Source organism: Echinops telfairi, unplaced genomic scaffold, assembly GCF_000313985.2.
Source record: "Echinops telfairi isolate 266 unplaced genomic scaffold, ASM31398v2 ScPeMD7_23;HRSCAF=83, whole genome shotgun sequence".
Taxonomy (NCBI): domain Eukaryota; kingdom Metazoa; phylum Chordata; class Mammalia; order Afrosoricida; family Tenrecidae; genus Echinops; species Echinops telfairi.
The window spans coordinates 81617871-81639939 of NW_022103920.1; the positions used below are offsets into that span (position 1 = coordinate 81617871).

The window sequence follows — 22069 nt, forward strand, 5'->3', positions numbered from 1 at the left end:
TTTTTGGTACAGTGATTCTGTGTATTCTTTCCATCTTCTTTTGATGCTGCCTACATCAGTCAGTATTTTGCCCATAAAATCTTATAATATTGCAACTCAAGGACTGAATTTTTTCTTTAGTTCTTTCAGTTTCAGATGTGCTGAGTGTATTCTGTTTTTGTCTTTCTAACTCTAGGTCTTTGCACATTTTATGATAATGCTTTATCTTTCCAAGGTGACATTTTCTGTTTGGCTCTTGGACATTATCATTTCATCCCATTTGCCTAAGCTACTCTACAATGAAGAACATGTTTCAGCATCTCTTCTGCCTAAGCTACTCTACAATGAAGAACATGTTTCAGCATCTCTTCTGACACCCACGTTGATCTTTTTTTTCTCTCTTGTCCTTCAAGGGACTTTAGTTTGATACTCTTGATGTCATCGACAGCTCCTCGGGTCTTTGTCATTAGTGTTCAGTGCATCAAATCTGTTCTTGAGATGGGATAGACCTGTTCTTCAGGTGGGATAGACTCAAGGTTGTGTTTAGGCTTTCATGAACTTGTTTTAATTTTCTTCAGCCTTATCCTGAACTCACCTATGAGCAGTTAATGATCTGTTCCACAGTCGGCTCCTGACCTTGTCTTAGCGGCTAATATTAAACTTCTCCATCATCTTTTCCCACAGGTGTAGTCCATTTGATTTCTGTATGTTCTGTCTGGAGAAATCCACGTGTATGGTCATCTGTGTTGTTGAAATTTGCAATGAAGAAGTCGTTGGTTTTACAAAATTTTAAAATGCAGCCTCCAGCTTCATTTCTGTCACCAAGGCCATATTTTCCAATGACTATTCCTCCCTCTTTGTTTCCAACGTTTGCGTACCAGCCTCCAATAATCATTGATGCATATTGATTGCATGTTTGGTCAATTTTTGACAGAAGACTTGGGTAAAATTATTCAGTTTCTTCATCACAAGCTTTAGTGATGCAGGTGTATACAAGAATATTGATTATAACTACAAAGAATAGAACCAGCCACTCTTACCTTTTGGTAAGGTGCCACTCGCTGCTGCTGAGCCAGTGCTGACTCTGAGCAACTCTGACCGACGCAGAGCAGCCCAGCAAGACAAGTGGAACTGCCCCCTTGGGGTCCCGAGACAGATTTTTTTATGAGAGCAGAAAGCTTTATCTTCCTGCAGCAGCTGCAGGACTGCTGTTAGAAGCCCACTATGCCACCAGACATCCTTTTGAGATGAGACAGACTAAATATTGATGCATTCATACAGCGATACTACATATCATGAAGAGAATGAGGCCTACTGCAGAAATATCACTAAGATATAAAAATAAAGCAAATACCGTAAATAGACTTATGTAATATATTCCATTAGAGACATCCATTTTATCTAAATAATTTAAATATTTCCATATAATTAAGCTCTTTGACCACTTATGTATGACTGTATGCAAGATGAATATGCATGTGTGAAAGTATGATGACTTTTTATTGTCATTGTTATAAAGGGAACTTTTTTACAAAGTTATTTTTTATCAAAACTTTAGAATCTTCTTTTTTTTTTCTTTCTTTTTGGTATTCAGGTATTCAGCATTACCTGTAGGGAATATGCTGCGAGTCTGCTTTCAGTTCTTATGTAACTCATTTATTTTTCTCTCTGGAAAACCCCCACGTTAAATCCTTAGCATTCTGAGATTTCTCTTAAATGTGTCTAGACCTGGGCCTTATTTCACGGAATCTCTCCTGCCCTCGGGAAGCCATACATTCTTTTATTTTGTGTGTCATAAAAGCTCAGGGATTATTTTCTTCCAATATTTCTTCAATTATTTCCTCCTCTCCCTTGCTTTGATCTTTTCATACGAAACTCTTCGCAGTAGCTATTGTTAGACATACTTAGTAACTCCCCTATCATATTTTTACATCTCTTTCCTGTCTGTTTGCATTTGGGAGATTATCTTGACTTGATTCTTCAGAATATCAATGTCAACTTTATCATTCTATTATTTACTCTGCTGTTTTCTGTCCTTTAAAAAACTTTTTTAAATTGCCAGAAAATTTTTCTTGTTCTCAGGCTTCTCCAATTTTTCCCTTTCACCAGCTTGTGTTTTTTGTTTTTGTTTTTAATGGAAGCCATCGCTTCTCATATATCTCTCAGAGTGCTAATAAAAATAAAAATTTAAACTTCTAAACACCATCTGTTTTCTCTCATAGTTTAGTTTGTTCAGCTTTATCCATGATCTTGAAGTTTGCTTCAAATCTCTTGTGACCGGTAATTCTTAGTTCATACTTGTGAATGTAGGGCATGGTGGATTAATCCAGACCATGTATCTCAGGAGGGTTTGCTCTGTGGTCATATTGTCTGTCCTCCATAGAGCCAAGATCTCTGTGTGGAATAGGAAGGCATTAGACAGGTTCTTAGTGAGGTGAGGCTTGCTGGAGCTTGCCCTCAGGCAGGTTTCTCCATAGACCTTCAGGCAAAGATCAGGTGGGTATTCTGGGAGTCCTCAAAATAGCTGAATTAAGAAAGAAGAATGTACTCTGGAGATAGAAAATATTAGTGCAAAGTTTTAAATCGGAAACATGAGAGGAGAGAATGGAGTATCTTCATAAAAATAATATTAGGAAATGTGACAAGGGAAGTGTATGGTTGTCATAATAACTGGGACACTATAGGCCAGTGGTTCTCAACCTGTGGGTCGCAAACCCTTTGGGGGTTGAACAGCCCTTTCACAGGGGTTCCCCAATTCATAACAGTAGCAAAATGACAGTTATAAAGTAGCAACGAAAATAATTTTATGGTTGGGGGCGTCACCACAGCATGAGGAACTGTATGAAAGGGTTGCGGCATTAGGAAGGTGGAGAACCAACTGCTATAGGCATTTGGTGGAGAATAATCCTTTGTGAAAACGACTTTGCTCTCTAAATGTCAGTAGCTTCTTGTTTGAGAACACTGCTTAGTATATTTGCTTCCAGACAAGGGCGCCTGTCTTCCCTCCTCCCTCCTCTGGTATCTGCTCCGGAACTCAAGTTTGCTCTGCTCTTCCTTTTCTCCAGCCCCAGATTCCTCCTTAGGAACCCTTCCCAAGCAAAACACCTACCGCCTTTGGAAAGAGGCTTGAAGTATTAAGTAATAAACTAACATTGCTGTCCAGTCAGTATCAGCTGATGGCAACCCCATGTGTTTGAGCCAGGGTGCTTTGTACATGGGCCTTAATTGCCCTGAGTGACACTTGCCCACTGTGCTGCCCTTTAGTTGTTGTTGTTGTTGACACAAGGAATGGCACTGAGAAATAGATCTCTGATTTGCTTGTTTGTTTTGAAGATTTTTAATTATTGATCTTAAGTTCAGTATTGTTCGTGAAGTCAGTTCGGTTCAGTTATTTCCGCTCAATGCCTGACATTGGTTGTCTCTGACTTTTCACCACCCCATCAGATAGAGTTAGCATGTAACTTTTTCCGAAGGGCCTGCATGTTAATAATGTACTTGCACGTATTATTTAGCAAAGGCAACCCTGTGAGAGCATTATTGCCATGCCTCAATTAAGCAGATGAAAGATAATGACGTTGGGATAGTGGTGGGGTAGTGGTAGAAGTCCAGGCTTGCACACACTGCCATCACTTCATTCTGTGGTTATTTGATACTGTTTTTGTCGTCATGCCTTGTATATTTGTGTACACATTTTGGTCTACTAGATTACGTCTTTGGGGGGTAGTGTATCTTTGTACTTTGCTCAACATCTAAACATTGTGCCTGGCATATAAAACCAAACTGAACACTCACTGCCATCAAGTCAGTTCCACCACCTAGTGACCCTATAGGACTGGGCAGATCTGCCCCAAGAATTTCCAAGGCTGGGTTTACTCTAAGGGAGTAAAAAGCCTCATCTATCTTCTGTCTAACATATAGGTGCTTAGTAAATATTGATTTAGCTAAAACCCAAAAATCTAACTGCCATGACTTGATACCAACTCCTAGCAATCCCATAGGGCAGGGTAGAACAGTCCCTGTGAGTTTCTGAGACTGTAACTCTTTACGGGAGTAGAAAACCCTGTCTTTCTCCCATGGAGCTAGCTAGTAGTTTTGAACTGCGGACCTTGTGGTTAGCATTCCAGTGCCACCACGCCACCAAGGCTCCTCTGATTTAGCTAAGTCCTTAAAATTTTTTTCTTACCTCCTTTGATTTATTCCAACTAAATTTGAATTTTAAGGTGGTTGCTAAAGGATCGTCAACATATTATTTTATAGAGAAATTGGTTTTTCTGGCCAAATCAGTTTTGAAAACAGTCAAAATTTAAACCCAAATAGACCTCGAATGGTAAAAATTTTAATAGAAACCTTTCGATATAATCTCTTAGAAATGTATTTTAAAAATTTTCTCTCATTGAAAAAACAACATCAGAAATAGCTCAGAGAACTTTTAGGTACTTCATTTAAAATTTTGCTTAGATATGTTTGGTGTGTGATGGATTTTGTAAATTGTACAGCAGGAATCTGGTGATATAATTGTTATTTTATCTGTAAATACAAAAGCAGAATTAATTTTTAACATCTTATAAAACTTAATTTGGTTTTCATGTTTGCAGTGGGGCATTCAGTCGAATGAGTATGAACATACCCATCAAATACAGTTACAACAGGATTGTTAATATTAAAATCGAATATAGTCCCAATTAGCAATAGTTCATTTAATTACCTGAGTTCTAAAACTGACTAGAAATGCTTTCATAAAATAATTTTAGGAAACTTCTAGAGGAGAATATAGCTGTGCATAAACCATTTATCTTATGCAATATGCTTTACATAATAAACTCTATTAAGGAACATTAGAAACATTTATATGTACTAAATATCACTGTAGAAGTTTGCTCTAAGTTACTACTTTTAACATTGACAGAAACAGACAGCTTTTATCTTAATGGCTTGTCATAGAGTTGAGAGAACTTAACAGTCAGAAAGATGGCTCTGTTGGTTTTGTCAAACCAATTTCAACTCCTAACTACCTCACATAGCAGAGTTGAACTGCCCAGAGGGTTTTCTAGTCTTGTAATCTTGACTGAGGAACCCCGAGGGCACAGTGGCTAACTAGCCAAAGAAGGTCCACAGTTCAAAGTCACCACAGATGACAGAAGTGGCATCCTTGGAGCCCCTCTGGGGAAGTTCTACCCGGTCCCATTGGGCTGCTGTAAGTCGGAAGTGAGGATGACAGCGGCTTTGTTGTTTGCTGGTAATCTTTACTAGAGCAGACTACCAGGCCTCCTCCTTCACAGCCAGTGGGTATGTTCAAACCACCAACCTTTCAGTTAACAAATAAGTGGTTAATTAGCATGCCATTGGGGCTCCTTGTTTTAAGATTACTGCTCTGTAAACTATACCACATTTTGCTTACAGAAAATTTGGTTGTACGTAGCCACATATAATTTAAAGTCTGTTTTTTGGATTGAGAAGAATATTATAATTTTTGTGATTGAAACTATATTATCAAGAACCTATGAAGTGCCAGGCTGTGGTTAGGCATGTAGGATACAGCTCTAACCAGACAGAATTTCTTTCATCATCAGATATACAGTTAGGAAAAAAAAACCATGCATTAAATAACGAGTTTATCAAAATTATGAAGCAATATGGTACTGTGAAAATATATACTAGGAGAACTTATTCTAGCTTGGGCAAGCAGAGACGTTGAAATGCTATTCCTGCAGATTGAACATGGATTAGATACACAAAGATAGTCGCGCATATCTGACAGCACACAGGGAAGAGGGCTCTGCATCAAGGACGGAGAAAGAGGAGCGTGGCCTAAGCTACAAAGGGTGGTGCATATTGAATCCATCAATGTACTAAAAGGATTATAGGCATTAAAATTTGCATTTTAATTAGTTCCTTATGGGTTACATTATAGATAAGAGAACTTTGTGGTGGTCTGGGCAAAGAATAAATGATGATGGCTAGGACTCCAGGGAGCAATATGAAGAAATCCATAGATTCCAGAAATATTTGGAAGTGAGATGAAGTCTACTCTTTCACTCCTAATTATCTTCTACTTTTATAATTTTTAGCTTTGTTTTATCTTTTGCTATGTGTGCGTGTGTTTTTTTTTTGCTTTAGTCATTCTCTGTGTTCTCATGGGATTAGGGAGAAACTTTATTTAGTACTTAACTGGTAGGAGCCCTGGTGGCGCGGTGGGTTTCATGTTAGGCTGATAACCACGAGTCAGCAGTTTGAGTCCACCAGCTGCTGTCTGGGAGATCATGTGGCTTTTGACTCCTGTAAGCAGGTGCCGTCTTGGAAACCCACTGGGCAGTTCTAGTCTCCTGTAGGGTCACTGAGTCGGAAACCACTCTATGCCAGTGAGTTTGCCTTGGAGATTTTTACTGTTTTAGTAGTTTCTGGAGGGAAAGAAAGCAAAAAAAAAAAAAAATGGCTTAACTGAATCCTCCTGCACCGATGTGAGATGCCACCTTTATCATGTATTAAATTCCCCATAACTATTCTGTTTCAAGATCTGTTTGTCGTTGCTGTGCCGATGCAGCAGTGTTTTACCTTGTCCTGTTTTTACCCTTGATGGCACAGGTGACTCCTGCCCATTCATGCTTTCTCCAGCAAGTATCAACTGGTTTTCTGATCTGTTTGAAATTTTCTGTGGTAAACATTAAAAATTGGATTTTACTAAATTTGGGGGGGAGAAAATTGGCATTTTCTGATGATGGATCTTCCTATGCCAGAATATCATCTCCTTATTTTATCAGCTTATTTTGTCTTTAGTGCAATTTTATCTTTTTCTTCATATTTGTACAAGCATTTTCATTTTAACCTTATTCTTATACAAAAACTTATTAGAAAAAATTCATAATTTTTTGCTCTTGCAAATGGTATTATATTATTTTTCTCCTTTTTTTCAATGGGTTATTGCCAATGTTTAGGAAAACTTAATTTTTTTCTGCATTGCCCTAATGTCCAATCACATAGCCAAACTCACCTGAGTTTAATGATTTCACATCTGATTTGCTGAAACATTTTGAGGTACCATACATAGACAAGTATAAACTGACCTGAATGTCAGCCGAGGCACTTAATTTTACCACAAAAACTGCATTAAAAAGTGTGCTGAAAATTTGGGTTATACCGATTATATGTGGTAGTTATATCATTTCTAGTTTGTTTTTGTTTTTTTCCTTTTTGTCATATCTTATTATAGTGAGTAAAACTTGCACTACCACTACAAAGAGTCTTATAGCAGCTTAGTGGACCCTATTGTACTAACCTTAATTTTAAAAGTAAAATTTCTGAACAATTCCTATTTAATGTGATACACCAAAACTCAGCCAAACTTAACCGCCATCAAATTGATTCTAACTCAAAGCATCCCTGTAGGACAAAGTAGAACTTCCCTGAGGTGTCCAAAACTGCCAGTCTTCACTGGAGCCGATGGGCTCATCTTTCTTCCATGCAGCAGCTTCTGGGTTCAACCTGCTGACCTTGAGGTCAGCCCAATGCTTAGCCCACTCTACTAGCAGAGCTCCAGTGTAATAAAGATTCTGACATGATTTTCTTCTATTCTTACTAAGGTAAAGTTTTCTATCAGAATTGGGTTTTGAATTTTATCTGATATACTCAAAGCATTGAGAATATGGAGTTGCCATTTTTTTTTCTTATAATATATTATTGTATATATTTAATTATCTCAGATTTTGTTGAGAGTAAACGAAACAAAATATACCAATTCAAGCTTCTACTGGAACATTTCAGCAACACTGATTATATTCTGTTACCCGTACAACTATTCTCACTCCCCTTTAGCGATTTGTTCCTTCCCAGTTAATATGAACTCACTGCGCCAGAAAGTTCCTGTGTATAATCTTTTGAGTTGCTTTTATCAGTTTGATCCTATATAGATAGATCTTAAAAGAGGTGCTCAAGCAGACGCTCTTTACTAAACCGTGCTTACATTTCTAGAATTAGCCATATTTGACCATTAATCATTATATTATGATTAATACACAGTCAATGCAATATGGTCTATATTTTCTCATAGGAAGAATTCACTATCATAGAATGCCTATTTTCTCCAATATTTTTGCTTTAAAAATGAATAAAATCCCAATTTTGAATGTTTAGCATAGAAAATTTCAAACAGATAGGAAAACTAGTCAGTGTACTTACTGGAGAAAGCAGGAATGTATGGGAGTCTCTGTGCCACCAAGTCTAAAATCATGAAAGTTCAAACAGTGGATTTGCTTCAAAGTTTTATAGCATAGAAAGTATATCGTCGAGAAATGAAACAAGATTGGTCATGAGTTGATTATTGGATCTGATCCTTATTTCATTGTGTCCTTTTGTGAGAAATTTTCCATAATAACCATTAAAAATAAAGACAAATGTAGAATGTCTAAGAAACATAAGTAATTGTAAGAAACAGAGCTAATTACATTTACACTGTTGGAGAGTACAAGCCACTGCAGCTACTTAAAAGCAAAGAGTTGTATTGAGGAATAGAAAAGCAGTAAATTGGGGAGTTGAGGATATTCTCAACTCAGTGTCCTGCTGTCTCCATGAAGGTTTAGGTTTTTATACAAAGAGAAACAGAGGAGAGAAGTAAGGGATTGGTGATTGACTGTAGATAGCATCTGCTTCAGTTGGAGTTCTTTGAAATGTCAGCCATCCGGCTAGGGGTAGTGAGCCTGTCATCTTGGTTTTTCTTGATAGTGGAATTTTAGTCCACATTTTATGTTCAGTCATTTCCAGGAGCAAACTGTTCACATGTTTTTTCAGATGGTTTACTCGTCCTGACGAGTTTGGTCAATTATAGACACGGTTTCCTTTGAACAACTGTTTGTTTACATCTTGGCACTTGACGTCCTTGATATTCTTCATACTGCGATACACACTTCCTGCAGGGTTTAAAACTCTAAAAAGGTGTTTGCCAGGCTTGTCTGCTCTCATCTAGTTATTCAGTTTGTTTGCTGAGCACATCATCAGAAAAACTGGATTATATGAAGAATGCGGCATCAGGATTGGAGGAAGGCTATTAACAACTCCAGACATGCAGGTGACATAACCTTGCTGGCTGAAATGGCTGAAAGTAAAGATGTGTTGCATCAATTTTTCCTGTCTTCCTTCCTCATTGTCCAACTTTCACTTGAATATGAGCCAATAGAAAATACTGTGGCTTGGGTCAGGTGTCCCTCGGTCCTCAAAGTAACCTTGCTGTTCAGTCCCCTAAAGAGGTCTCATGCAGCAGGTCCACCCAGTGCAGCACATCTTTTGATCTGTCTGCTTGGCCATGAACATTAGTTATGGATCCAAACAAGACAAAATCCTTGACGACTTTAATCATTTCCCTATTTAGCATCATGTTAGCTCTTGGTACATAGGAAACGTTCACAATCCTTGTGTTAGAGGAAAAATCCTAAGGTCTCTTGGGTGCATTGGCCCCAGGTTTTATGCATTTAAATAATGCTACACAATAGAATTGTCTTTTATGTAAGATGTTTTTCTACATAAGAATTTATATACATATGGCACACAAATCATACCTTTGTTGGCTCATTTATTCGCAAACAGAATGGCTTGGTTTGCTGTTTTCAGTTAAGTTTCAACTAATGAGTTGTTACAACTGATCAAGGCACCAAATTCTAAGCAATTTCAAAGCCGTTCACCTGTGAGAAAGGTTTGATTATTTGCAGCACAGTTATGAAATCTGTACAATATCAAGTGCCTTAATTACTTGTGTTGTTATAACAGAACCACCGCAGTGGATGGCTTTAATGAATAGAAATTTGCTAGCACTTAGTTTAGGAAACTAGGAGTTCAAATTCAACCCACTCGCTCTATAGGAAGGCTTTGTCCATTGGCTCTGGGGAAGGCCCCTGTGTCCTTTCAACATCTGTTGACCTATTCTCTGGAGGTCTCCATGTATCTTGACATCAAAGTTTCCCTGCGTCTAGGAGGGTCTCAGTCCAAGGACTAAGCCACTCCTGGCTCCTTCCTGATGGTAATAAGGTCCCTCTCTGCTCACTTCTCTCTCCTTTTACCACATATAAAATCCCCTGCTCAGGTTTTCCTGTCATCTGTTCAAGCTGTTAGTGTTATTCAAGAACCTTTGAGGTCAGTCCACTACAATCATAGTTACTCATGAATGAATCAGGGTAGCTCCCATCATTGTTTTTATAAGGACAAGGATTTGAGAAACAACTTAATTAGCAATGTTATCAGAGAAACACTTCTGTAGTTTTGTCATGTTGAGCTCTCAGGTGACATGCAGCACAGTGGAGACTACAAATCATCGGCTTAAAGAATTTCTCTAAAGTCTCCGTCATTTTCATTTGTTCTAAAAGGAAGGATTCAGGTAAATTTGAATTAGTGGAAGATGAAGATATTTTAGTAAAACAATTATATCATAACTTGGATGTTTATAATAGCAAACCTTTTCCCAAGAAATGAGTTCACTTTGGGGGCGAGGGTTTTTTGGGTTTGTTTTTTTTTAATTCAAAAGTATTTCTAATGCAGCATGTAAATTGAAATCACTACATGAGGGCTTAGATCTTATAACAAAGGCCAGTAAGGCCTGGGAGGCAGTTTCAGGGCCCTGGCATCAGCAGAATTGTTGCCTCAGATTCTCTCTGTGTGGTGAACTGATTTTGGCTGGTGTGCGGAAATTTTTATCACTGCAATTTCAGAGGGTAATAATATTGGATCTAGAAATTCAGCTGCTGCTGCTGCTGCTAGGTGCCATGCAGTTCCCACTCGTGAGGCATAAAGACACTGCGGTACCTTTCCCACACCATCCTTGCAGTTGTGTTTGAACCCATTGTTGTAGCCACTGCCATTTCATCTCGTTGAGGGTCTCCTGGCTTTATGCCAACACTCTACTTTTAGCCAAGCATGGTCCTCTTCTCCGGAGACTGGTCTCTCTTAATAAGATGCCTACAGTATAGGAGGTAAAGTCTCGCTATCCTAGCTTCTAAAGAGCATTCTATTTCCCCCAAGATAGGTTTGTTCTTCTGGCCGTCTACGGTACTTTCAGTAGATTTTGCCAACACCCTGATTCCTGACTCCAGTTTTCCATACTCTTTGCTTAGCTTTTGCATTATTGATAGCAATCACTAGCAGCAGGATCGGGCTACAGAGAAGAACCATCCACAAAAGTAAACCAGCTTGATCCAGGGGCGTTTCCTTTCAGTCTTTTTTCAGGAATCACTTAATTCCTCTGTCACATCTAAAATAAAAATCATGCACTGAGTAGTCATCATCTATGGTGGGAGGAAGAAGAGGAGGTGAATTTCAATGAGTACAGTGTGAAGCCTCATGGCTGCGACTAAAGGAGTAATCTCCTAAGAGGTCAGCATGCTGGCAGATCAGTGCTGTGCAAAAGGAGACTTTAAATAAGGTAGACACAGCATGTGGTATGGAACTACGAAATTTCCAAAGAAATTGTTTGCAGGGGATTCTGTAAGCTTGGCATGGTGGCCACGGCTGACAATCATGGAAGATGTCCTCTAGCTATTTACTAGCTTGTTGGTGTTTGTAATAGCCTGCTTGTATGAGGGGGCTTCAAAAGTTCATGGAAAATAAAATTTAGAGGTAATGGAATTTTTTTCATGAACTCTTTGAAGCGTCATATAAAGGCTGAGGAATAAGGAAAAACAGTAACCTATATTTTTCAATAGTAACCACATAACTCCCAAAACTTCTATCATTGTTTATTTTGGAACTAGGTAGGCTAAAATAGTATGTTTTCTTTACGAGCTATAGACATACCCCTGCTTGAAATTAAATAGGTTAATATATGGGTATTTAAACATTGGTTGAGCTATCTAAAATATATCCTTTGCTATCTTGTATCTTCTTGTGGCCAAATGTGCAAGTCAAATAAAGCTATTTCTAAGAGTAGACAGACAGATTGCCTATCTCTTATAACAAGGTAGAATTGCATGTAATTCTGAGTCTTGGAGGCATCACAATTCAAGTGAACTGTTGGTTCGTCTACATTTTGTTGTGATTATATACCATTGAGTTGGCCTCAACTCATCGTGACCCCCATGCACAGCATAATGAAGCATGGTCTGATCCTGTGTCATCCATGTTTGAGTCCATTGTTACAGCCTCTGTGTTCATCTGTTGAGGTCCTTAGTAATTTTCACTGACAAATACTGATTTTCAAGGTAGACTGAGATACTTGAAAAGGTACTATAGAGATCTATATTGGTAGAAAAGATGGCTTCTAGTAGGACATTCCAAATTGAGCAAATCTGTCATTGATTCCATCATAGTTCATAACAGCACTAGAGAAGGTCTCTGAGGCCATACATTTTTATGGGATCAAATAGCCTCATTTATCTTCCACCGAGTGACTGGTGGATTTGAACCATTGACCTTATTATCAATCCAATGCCTACCTGAAAGCTACACTAGAGCTCCAGAGTTGGACATTAGAAAGTAATACATGAGGTTTAGGAAGCCAGGAGAAATCTGCTATTGACTGTAACTAATTGAGCACAAGCCTTGAACAAATGCCCAGACCTTATTGTTAGGGAGAATTGCAGTAGGGCATGGTCTGTTTACAAGGAACTTTTAGGCCGCTAGAAAGAAAGTCTTGGATTACTGATGTCATGCCTTCTTTAGCTGCCTGTTGTAAGAGAGAGGAGTTTGGGGAGCTTTCGGTAAGGATTTATGTGAATCTAGTTGATTTTTAATTGACTCAGTGGATAGGACTAGCCTCACATCAGTAGATGCTGGGACCCACAGAGTCTCAGGAATTGATGAAAAGGTTTCTGTGAGAGGAGGTTTAAGCTGTGCTTTCTTGAAGAGTACAGCAAAGACCAGCATAACATTTTTTTTTCTCTTAGTTTTGGTCTAAATCAGAATTAGTCTCTTCAAAGACAACTGGCAGGCTTAGTGAAATTTTTCCCTTTGCGTTGGTGGTTACATTTAGGTGAAGTAGCTCTCCCTAGTAAACTGACTCATAGTGAGCCTATAGGACAGAGTAAGAACTGCCCCTGGGGTTTCCGAGACTGTAACACGTCATGAGAGTAGAGAAAGCTTTTCTCCCATGGAGCAGCTGCTGGTCTCAAACTACTGATCTTGTGGTTAGCAGGCTAACCCTGTGGAATCTGCTTGATGGAAGTGAGGTTTGCTGTGGGTTTGAATAAATTAGCAGGTATGGCTTGGCTGAGAAGAAAAGGTTTCAAATCCTCCATTAGCCTGGGAGATATTACTGATTGTGAATGATATAATATTTGAGTTTTATTTGTAACCACATTATTTTGTAGTTTTAAGACTCCAGGGTAGAAGCTTTTGTAAGGTTGAAGGGTTAAGAACACAGAAGGGACCCTCACTGTCAATTTTAAAAGCACTAGGTTTTCCACTAACAATTAGTGTTGTTTCCTCTCTGAATATCAAGCCACCATAGGAAATGCCTCTGTTTTACCACTGAAACCCTGTTATTCAGACTTAGCCTTAAGACTCCCTGGCTGTGAGGTTCTTTGTGTGTGTGTTTTAATTTAAAAGTCTTTCTGTCAGTGGCCAGGCTTTTTTATAGTAATGACAAATTCAGAGGCTGTTGGAACTGTTCTCGGAATTTGGGCAGTCCTGGCATAAATGTTGCCTTTTAATCGGAGTGTTGCATCTGTTGTAATTATAGCACCATTAATTTATTTGCTTCGGCCTGCCTCTTTTGTTCTTGAATCTGCACTCATTTGTAAGCAACATTAGTTAATTCCCAGTCAAACCAGGAGCACTAAAAGAGTCCAGATAACCCTGACGCAAGCCATTTAAAATAAAGTTAGCGACAGCCCTAGCTCCTCTTCTGTAGAGTTGACTCCTGCGTGTTCTGCAAGCGATGTGTGTCATTGTATCCCACGTTATCGCTGTTTGTAACTTTGGATTTTGGCCCAGTCCGTTTTTCGTGGGCATCCCCCTAATACGGGATCCAAGGGATCCAAACATGGTTTAGCCACACTACTTTTCCGTTCGAAGGTAGGTTGTATCCACCACATAGGCTCAGCGGTTCAGGATGGATTGAGTTGGTATTGTTTTCATTTAGCCCTTCCTATCCATAATTAAGGTTGCCCTGTTCCAAATAACATTTATCAACTGATATACTCTTTCTCTAGGACTAGTAGTCTTGAATTTATAAGCTCCAATAAAAATAAATAAATTATTGTAAATTTGGGGGGTTCTTCATAGGGATGAAGAAGGGGCTTTCTACTCCTGTAAAGAGTTGTAGCTTTGGAAATTATGAGGGGGCAGTTCTACCCTGCTCTATAGGGTCACTATGCGTTGGCATTGACCTTAATTATAGTGAAATTTGTTTTTTATAAGAATTAGGAAATTTGGCTACCATTACGTATCGAGCTGTGCTGTGAACCAGAGCACAAAAGTCAGCCGAAAGACTTCATCTTTTAACCTTTGGGCGTCTAATTTTAAAGGACATTGCAGTCTCTTTCTTTCTCTTTGGATAGATCGGCAGTTTAGGTAGCTCGTTAGTGGTGCTGTTAGATGCTGTCAAGTCCGTTCCAAATCCTAAGGACCCTGTGTACAACAGAACTGAACACTGCCTGCTCCTGTACCGTCCTTACAACTGTGTGTAGGGTGGAGCCCATCGATGCAGCAGTGTCGGTCCATGTTGCTCAGGGCTTTCCTCGTTTTCTTTGCCCCGCTGCTTTACCAAACATCATGTCCTTCTCCAGGGACTGGTCTCTCCATCCTTGCCTCTAAGGAACATTTTGATTGTACTTTTTCCAAGACACATTTGTTTGTTCCTTTGGCAGTCCATGATACTTTCTATATTCTTCACCAGCACCATGATTCAAATGAATGGTCAATTTGTCGTACTGTGGTGACTTGTGTGTTGCTGTGATGCTGGAAGCTCTGTCACCAGTATTTCAAATGCCAGCAGGGTCTCCCAAAATGAATGGGTTTCAGCAGAGATTCCAGAATAAGAACGGACTACAGAGAAGGAGTAGGCTGTCTGCTTCCGAGGAATTAGCCACTGAAAACCTTCTGGGTAGAACTGAAATATTATCAGATCACTAGTAACCACGTAAACAAGCTCACTGCCTCGAGTCGATGCCGACTCATAACGAGACTGTAACTTGGTGCCGAAAGCTCCGCTTTCCCCCTCAGAGCAGCTGGTGATTTCAAACTACTGACTTCACGGGGAGTAAAATGGAAAGGGGGATACAGAGGAGTTGGAGCTGGCAGCAGAGCAGAGGGAGATCTTAAAGGTGTGACAGTAAATGGCAATAGAGTAGGACTATTGCAGCAGACCTTTGACAGCGTCATTCTTTAACTGAATTTAGAACTGGTTTGTTGTAGGGATGCAGTCCTGGGAGAAAGACGGGGCTTTCTACTCCAGTAAGCAGTCTCGTCTCAGAAACCCACGGGTGGGGGTGGCGTCGCTATGCACCAGCAGGGACTTGATGGCAGGGAGTTTGAGAGGTTTTTTTTTTTGAGGGATGCAGTCTTACTGTTCTGCTAGTTTAAAGCTTTTAGATTCCCATTTTAAAATGTATTCCATTGAAAGTTTTATTCAGGATATTTTCTTTTCCTGTTATTAGTTATTAGTAAGATCACCTAGTATTCAGTGTCTTTAGTTGGGCTATTCAAACAGCGTAAAAAGGAACATGACACAGGACTGAAATGTTTGTCGTGGGAGTCCTAGAGAGGAATTCTCCTTTCTTAGATTTTGGAATTACCCGGTTGTGTTTTTTAGGTACTAGTGCTACCAAATCAGAAATAACACAGGTGGCGCGTTTTGACAATTTATCCTCTCACAGTTTAGGAGATTACCAGTTAATTCAGGTTCCCAATGGCAGGATCAGGCTTTCTCTCTGTTGTTTCTGGGGGAAGGTCCTTGTCTCCTTTCAAAATTTTCATCCCTAAGAGCTCTTCCTGTATCTTGGCATCCATCTTTCCGTGGGTCTAGGAGGCTGTCAGCACATGGATCCAGCAAGTCTTTCCCTGTGGTACTCAGATCCCTCCTCCCCTGCTCACTTCTCTGTCACTTTATCTTTTCTAAGCTAAAAAGTGATACAGGCCATGCCCCCGGGAAACTCTTCTTACTTCAAGTCAGGCCTGTCACCACAGCAAATGTATTGCATCCTGATCTAATTTCCTTACAATTGATTGATTGATCACATCAGGTCTCAGCATGGGAAATGATTACATCATTATGTAACTGGCAAACCACCGAGACGTTTGGCCCATTCACGGTGACACATATTTGGGGGGACCCAGTTCAAGCCAGGGTACTATTCTTCATATCAGAAGAAGCAAAAATACAGACAGAGTTTCAAAAGTAGAATGATGACTTTGGTTTCTCAGAGATCTGCCACAGCAATTTCTACAGAACCAAATGTATGCCAAACCTAGGTCGAACAAACGAGAGAGCGAATAGGCAACCAAAGTGAAAGTCAATCCTCAAGAAGGCTTATTGTTGGTAGACGTCATCAAACTGGCTCTGACTCATAGTGACTGTGTACAGTAGACCTGTGCACCACAGCTGCACCCTGTGTACAAGTCCTGATAATGTGTCCAAAACTTGAAGCAGAATATGCCATTGAGTGAATTCTGACAATGAGTCTGTAGACTGACAGAGACCACATGCACAATAGAGTGAGACACCGTCCAGGCCTGTGCTATCCCCTCAGTTGTTCCTGTGCTTGAGCCCACTGTCAGGGTCTGTACCCAGTATGATGTCCTTCCCCAGGGATCAGTCTCTCTCGATACGTCCATAGTTTGAAACCCAAAAACCTCATTGCCATTGAGTCATTCCTGCCTGTTGAATCCAAAGACTTTAAGTGACCCCATAGAATTCTTCTTTGGTGTTTAAGAGATTAAATCTTTTAAAGGAGCATAAAACCTCCTCTTTCTCCCATGGAGCAGCTGGTGGGTTTGAACTGCTAACCTCATGCTCTAGCATCCCAATGCCTAGTCCATGACACCATCAGAGCTCTATGTGAAAAGGCAGAACCTGAATCCAAGTAGGGTTCTCCTGAGGGCTCCCAAGGAGGTCTGGGACAGCTAAGAGCCCAACTGGCTCCTCCTTGGTGCCCTCGCCAGAATCCTGAGCTCTTGCAGGATTGCTTGGTGGCTCTCATTTGGGTCCTGGCTCACAAGCCAAGGGATCTGCTGAAAGTAAAAGACAGAAAGTTTTATTGAGGAATGAAAAACAGTCCACACAGGAAGCTCCCTTGTCTCTATCCAGTTTTTTTTACATAGAGAAAGAAACAGGACAGAGAGCGGGCAGATCGATCAACTTCGGTTTGAAGTCTTTTGAAATGCACAGATTGGCCATCTGGTTAGAGAACCAGCAGTTTGGTTATTCTTGATGATGGAATCTTAGTCACTTACTATGATTATAGTTGTTTTAGGAGCAAACTGTTCACATAGTCTTCTCAGATGGTTTACCTCCTGACCAGTTTGGTTAGTTGTGGGTATATTCTTCCCAAGGCCAATCTCGCTTGTACATCTCTCTGTGCTCTTCCCCACTGCTTTTACCCTGACCTGTTTTCTTTCCCCCAAGGAATGCATGTTAGCTTCATCCTTCTGCTGTGGAGAGTAGGTTAAGGTCTCCCCACTCTTCAAAAAGTTCTTATCTACTGATTTCAGCAGAGCACAGTGGAAAGATTTGGTAACCTGTAGTTTGAAAGAAGAGCCTGTGCCACAAATCAAAATGAAGTCCAACTTTGAATAGGAACATAATAGCTCTTTCCTATTAGACAGTTATTAATTTTAGATGCTCTTAATTAACACTCATTGGCGAAAATACTTCTAAAGATTGATTCTCTTGTTCTCTACCGACTTAAAAGTTGGGCCATAAAGGAAGGTATGGAGCGGCCTTTGTATTCTTCACTTCTTGTGTTTTCTTCATCTCAATCAATACCAACTCTCCTCCCTTTAAATGCACGGTGTTCTTGTGTTGGCCTCTTTCCTGACAAAACTGACATCCATTTACACACTCCGAGTCACATGCTTTGCGTTCAACCTGTCCAGATTAACCTGTCCAAAGTAGGAGAGTAGGGTGGAAGATCAGGGAATATATCTGATAAGAGTATCAGAACAGAATTTGAGCATCTGGGTAAGCTGTGCACAACTTGGAAAAGTGAAACATCTGTGGGAGCATTTGGGAAAACTAGAGTCCCATGTGAAAAGCCCTGCTGTCGAGGGGTTGCTGGGTGCTGTGCAACAGGATGAAGCACTGCCCGTCCTGTGCCAGCCTCCCTGCAGCCTCTGTGTCAGTCAGCCCTTCTCCCGAAGAGGCTTCCTCTTTGTCGCTGACCTTCTACTTTATCAAGCGGTGATGTCCTATTCTAGAAGTGATTTCCCCCTGATAACATGTTTAAAGTGCGTGAGATATACTTTGGACAGCGTGGAAGCCACTGTTTTGATTTCACTTTTTTTTATGAAGCGCCCTTATGAGATGCAGGCAAGTTTATGGCCCAGAGAATATCTGCGGCTATCCATTAATCACAGAGACATGTTTAAATGCATTGTGTTTGGAATTGGCCCCCGCAGGTCTGAGCTGTAACCCTGGCAGCAGGACTTTTTGAATTGTTATTGTTGTTAAGTGCCATTGAAGCCGCTTTGACTCACAGCAGAACAAAGCGCTCCCTGCCTCCGTGCCGTCCCCACAGTCACAGCTGTTGGAGCCATTGTTGCAGGCAGTGTGCCAGTCCACCTTGTTCAGTCTTCCTCTTTTTCACTGTCTTTTTTGATTTTCCTTTGTTGGCATAGCACCATTGGTTGGAGACTGTTTTCTTGCTCAGTTTCCTTGATACTTTTGTCTTAAATCAGTTGGGCATAGATGCATGGGTCTATCCTAGACCCATGAATTTATGGTTTAGGTCTATATGCCTGACCTTTGCTCTTGCCACACTGTTTTGAATCCTGTAGCTTTGTGGTACATTTTGAAACCAGGAAATGTGAGCCTTCTAACTTTGTTCTTTTTCAAATTTGTTTTGGTTTTTCAGGACCTTTGTGATTACAGATGACTTTAGGGTAAACCTGTTCATTTCTGTAAAAAAGGCTGGAACTTTTATAAGGATCGAATTTTAGTTGTAGATTAATTTGAGGATCCACATTTTACCAACACCATACCATTTATTTTTGTGACTGTGGGATATCTTTTCATTTACTTAGGTCACTGATATCTTTTACTTGTTGCTTTGGAGTTTCAGTGTCTGTAGTTTCAGTTTACACTACTATCAAATTTATTCATATTTTTTCTTTTGATGTTATTGTAAAGTAATTGTGATTTAAACATTATTTTTGTTTTCTTCTTTTTAAATCATTTTATTAGGGGCTCATACAACTCTTAGCATAATCCATACATACATCAATTGTGTAAAATACATTTGTACATTCATTGCCCTCCTCATTCTCAAAACATTTGCTCTCCACCTAAGCCCCTGGCATCGACTCTTCATTTTTTCCCCATCCTTCCCCGCTCCCCCCTCCCTCATGAACCCTTGATAATTTATAGATTATTATTTTGTCATATCTTGCCCTGTCCAACATCTCCCTTCATCCACTTTTCTGTTGTATGTTCCCCAGGGAGGAGGTTATATGTAGATCCTTGTAATCGGTTCCTCCTTTCCAACCCCCTTTCAAGTTGTTCATTGCTAATGTATAGGAATATAACTGATTTTTGTATATTAAGGTTGTATCTTTTAATCTTGCTGAAATAATTTATTCTAAATATTTTTTATGACTTAGGGTTTTTTATATTATAGATCATGTCATCTGAGAGAGAGAGAGAGATTTAACTTTTCCTTCCTAATCTGGGTGCTTTTTATTTACTTTTCTTGTTGGTTTGCCGTGGGTAGAACTTCTGTAGAATGGAGAACAACCAAGAGCTGACAGCTGTGGCTCATTTTTGCTTTGAGGACGAAGGAAGGCTTTTAGTTTCTCATCGGTGATAATTGGTATGAAATTGGCTTCTTCATAGATGTGCCTTATCATCTTCAAATGTCTTTTCTATTGAAACTTTCTTTTTGTTATAAAGGGTGTTAATTTATCAAATAGGTTCACCACATCTATTAAAGTGTGGTTTTTAAAAAAGTTTTTCATGCTATTAATGTAGCAGATTACATTTATTGAGTTTTGTATATTGAACATACCTTGCCTTCCTGGGATACATTTTTCCTGGTTGTTGTTTATATAGTCCTTTTGTGTATATTACTGAACTCAGTTTGCTAATATTTACTTCAGGATCTTTTATAGCTGTATTCTTAAGGGATATTGACTGTTGTGTTGTATTTAACCCCCTGTGATGCCTTTGTTTCATTTGGGTATTAGGATGATACTGCCCTCATGGAATAAATTGGGAAGTGTTCTTGCTTCTATTTTTGGGGGGTGAATTTGTAAAAGATTGGTGTTTATTTTGCTTTAAACATTGGTCAAATTCTCTCATGAAGTTAGCTAGTCTAATCCTAAACTTATTATAGGAAGTTTTCTAAATGCTAATTTAAGTTCTTTGATATATATATTCAGGTTTCCTATTTCTTGTCATGTTTCTTTCTATGTCTTGTCATGAAAAATACATATTCAGCTTTATATATACATTAATATAATATATATATATATTCAGGTTTTCTATTTCTTGCCATGTTTTTAAATTTGAAAAATATAAAGGCAAGTGTACACTTGTACGCAGATATTATGTAGTCTTACAGAGGCCATCACTAATTCATGGGAAACCTATTTTTTTTAAAACAACTCCAGGCTTTAAATGTGATTTTTCAGAAGAGTGTTAATGTCTTTTATTTGAACTATTTAAAATCTTGCACCACAGCGACTTGGCATTTATTATGATTATGCTTTTGTTTCAGGAGCAATGCAGCAAGTGTTGGATAACCTCACAGAACTGCCCTCGTCGACGGGGACAGAAGAAATAGACCTAATTTTCCTCAAGGGAATTATGGAGAACCCTATTGTAAAATCACTTGCCAAGGTACATTGTTCATTTATAAGATCACTGAATTGCTTTTGTAAATTCCTTTTTTGCAGGAGTCTTATATAGATATGACTGTTTTAGAATTTGGTTGGTGTACCATACATTGACTTAGTTAGCACATAATAGCGTGTATCACATAATGACATTTTTCACATACTTGCCTCTCCAGCACAAAAGAAGGTGAAAGGCCGATAAGATACATTTCCTTGTCAGTGGAAGAGACCAGAGATAGTGAAGGCTGGGTGGAGAAAGACAAGGTAGTCACACTCCCTGTCCCACACAAAGACTGGACAGACTCCAGATGTGAGTCTGAGACCAGGACACAGCATGAAGTCTGGAGTGGCCTGAGAAGAGATCAGAGAACGAGCCAATAGCAGACGACCAGCGTACGGTGGGAAATCCACGTGGAGCAGAATATAAGATTTGCCTCTACATTCTGCCAGTTCTTTTAAAATAGCCACAGGGCCCGCTGGGCATCTTTTCCAAAATATCACCTTCTCAATAAACGCACTCTTTCTGTTCAGATTTTTAAAATAAATTGCTTTATTGATAAAGACAGTAATAGTTCAGCACTCCTACAATGTGGGCAAGAAGGGGCTTCTGCTTAAAAAAAAAAGGTAGGCATAGCAGGCCAACACTTCAGTGTAAGTAGAATATGAATAGATAAATGGTGAGGAAACAAAGACACATACATTGGTAGACATGTGTAGCATCATAGACATGTGACCACTATTTATGAAGGAAAAAATAACAAGGATACCCACTCCCACCCCCCAAAAAAAACCACTGCCATAGAGGCGATTTCAACTCATAGTGACCATATAGGACAGAGCAGCACTTCCCTTTGGTTTTCTGAGACTATAAATCTTTATGGGTGCAGACAACCTCATTTTTCTTCCAAGGAGCAGCTGGTGGGCTCAAACTGCTAATTTTACGGTGAACTGTCCAGCTTGTAAGCCACTACACCACCAGGACTACTATTCTTGTAGAACAATGGGTCTCAACCTTCCTAATGCCTCAACCCTTTCATACAGTTCCTTGTGTTGTGGTGAACCCCAATCGTAAGATTATTTTCGTTGCTACTTCATAACTGTAATTTTGCTACTGTTAGGAATCGGGCGA

General features: G+C 39.5%; 1 protein-coding gene across 2 annotated transcripts in view; it reads left to right on the forward strand.

Annotated features, from left to right (window-relative positions):
• Window positions 1–22069, forward strand: part of PALS2 (protein associated with LIN7 2, MAGUK p55 family member) — a 97428-nt gene that overhangs the window by 28777 nt on the left and 46582 nt on the right. For both annotated transcript variants that reach the window (XM_045288801.1, XM_004702725.2), the window contains exon 2: window positions 20823–20944. In XM_045288801.1, the coding sequence (XP_045144736.1) occupies window positions 20828–20944 (117 nt within the window). In that variant the 5' untranslated portion in view covers window positions 20823–20827. The remainder of the gene's footprint in view (window positions 1–20822; window positions 20945–22069) is intronic.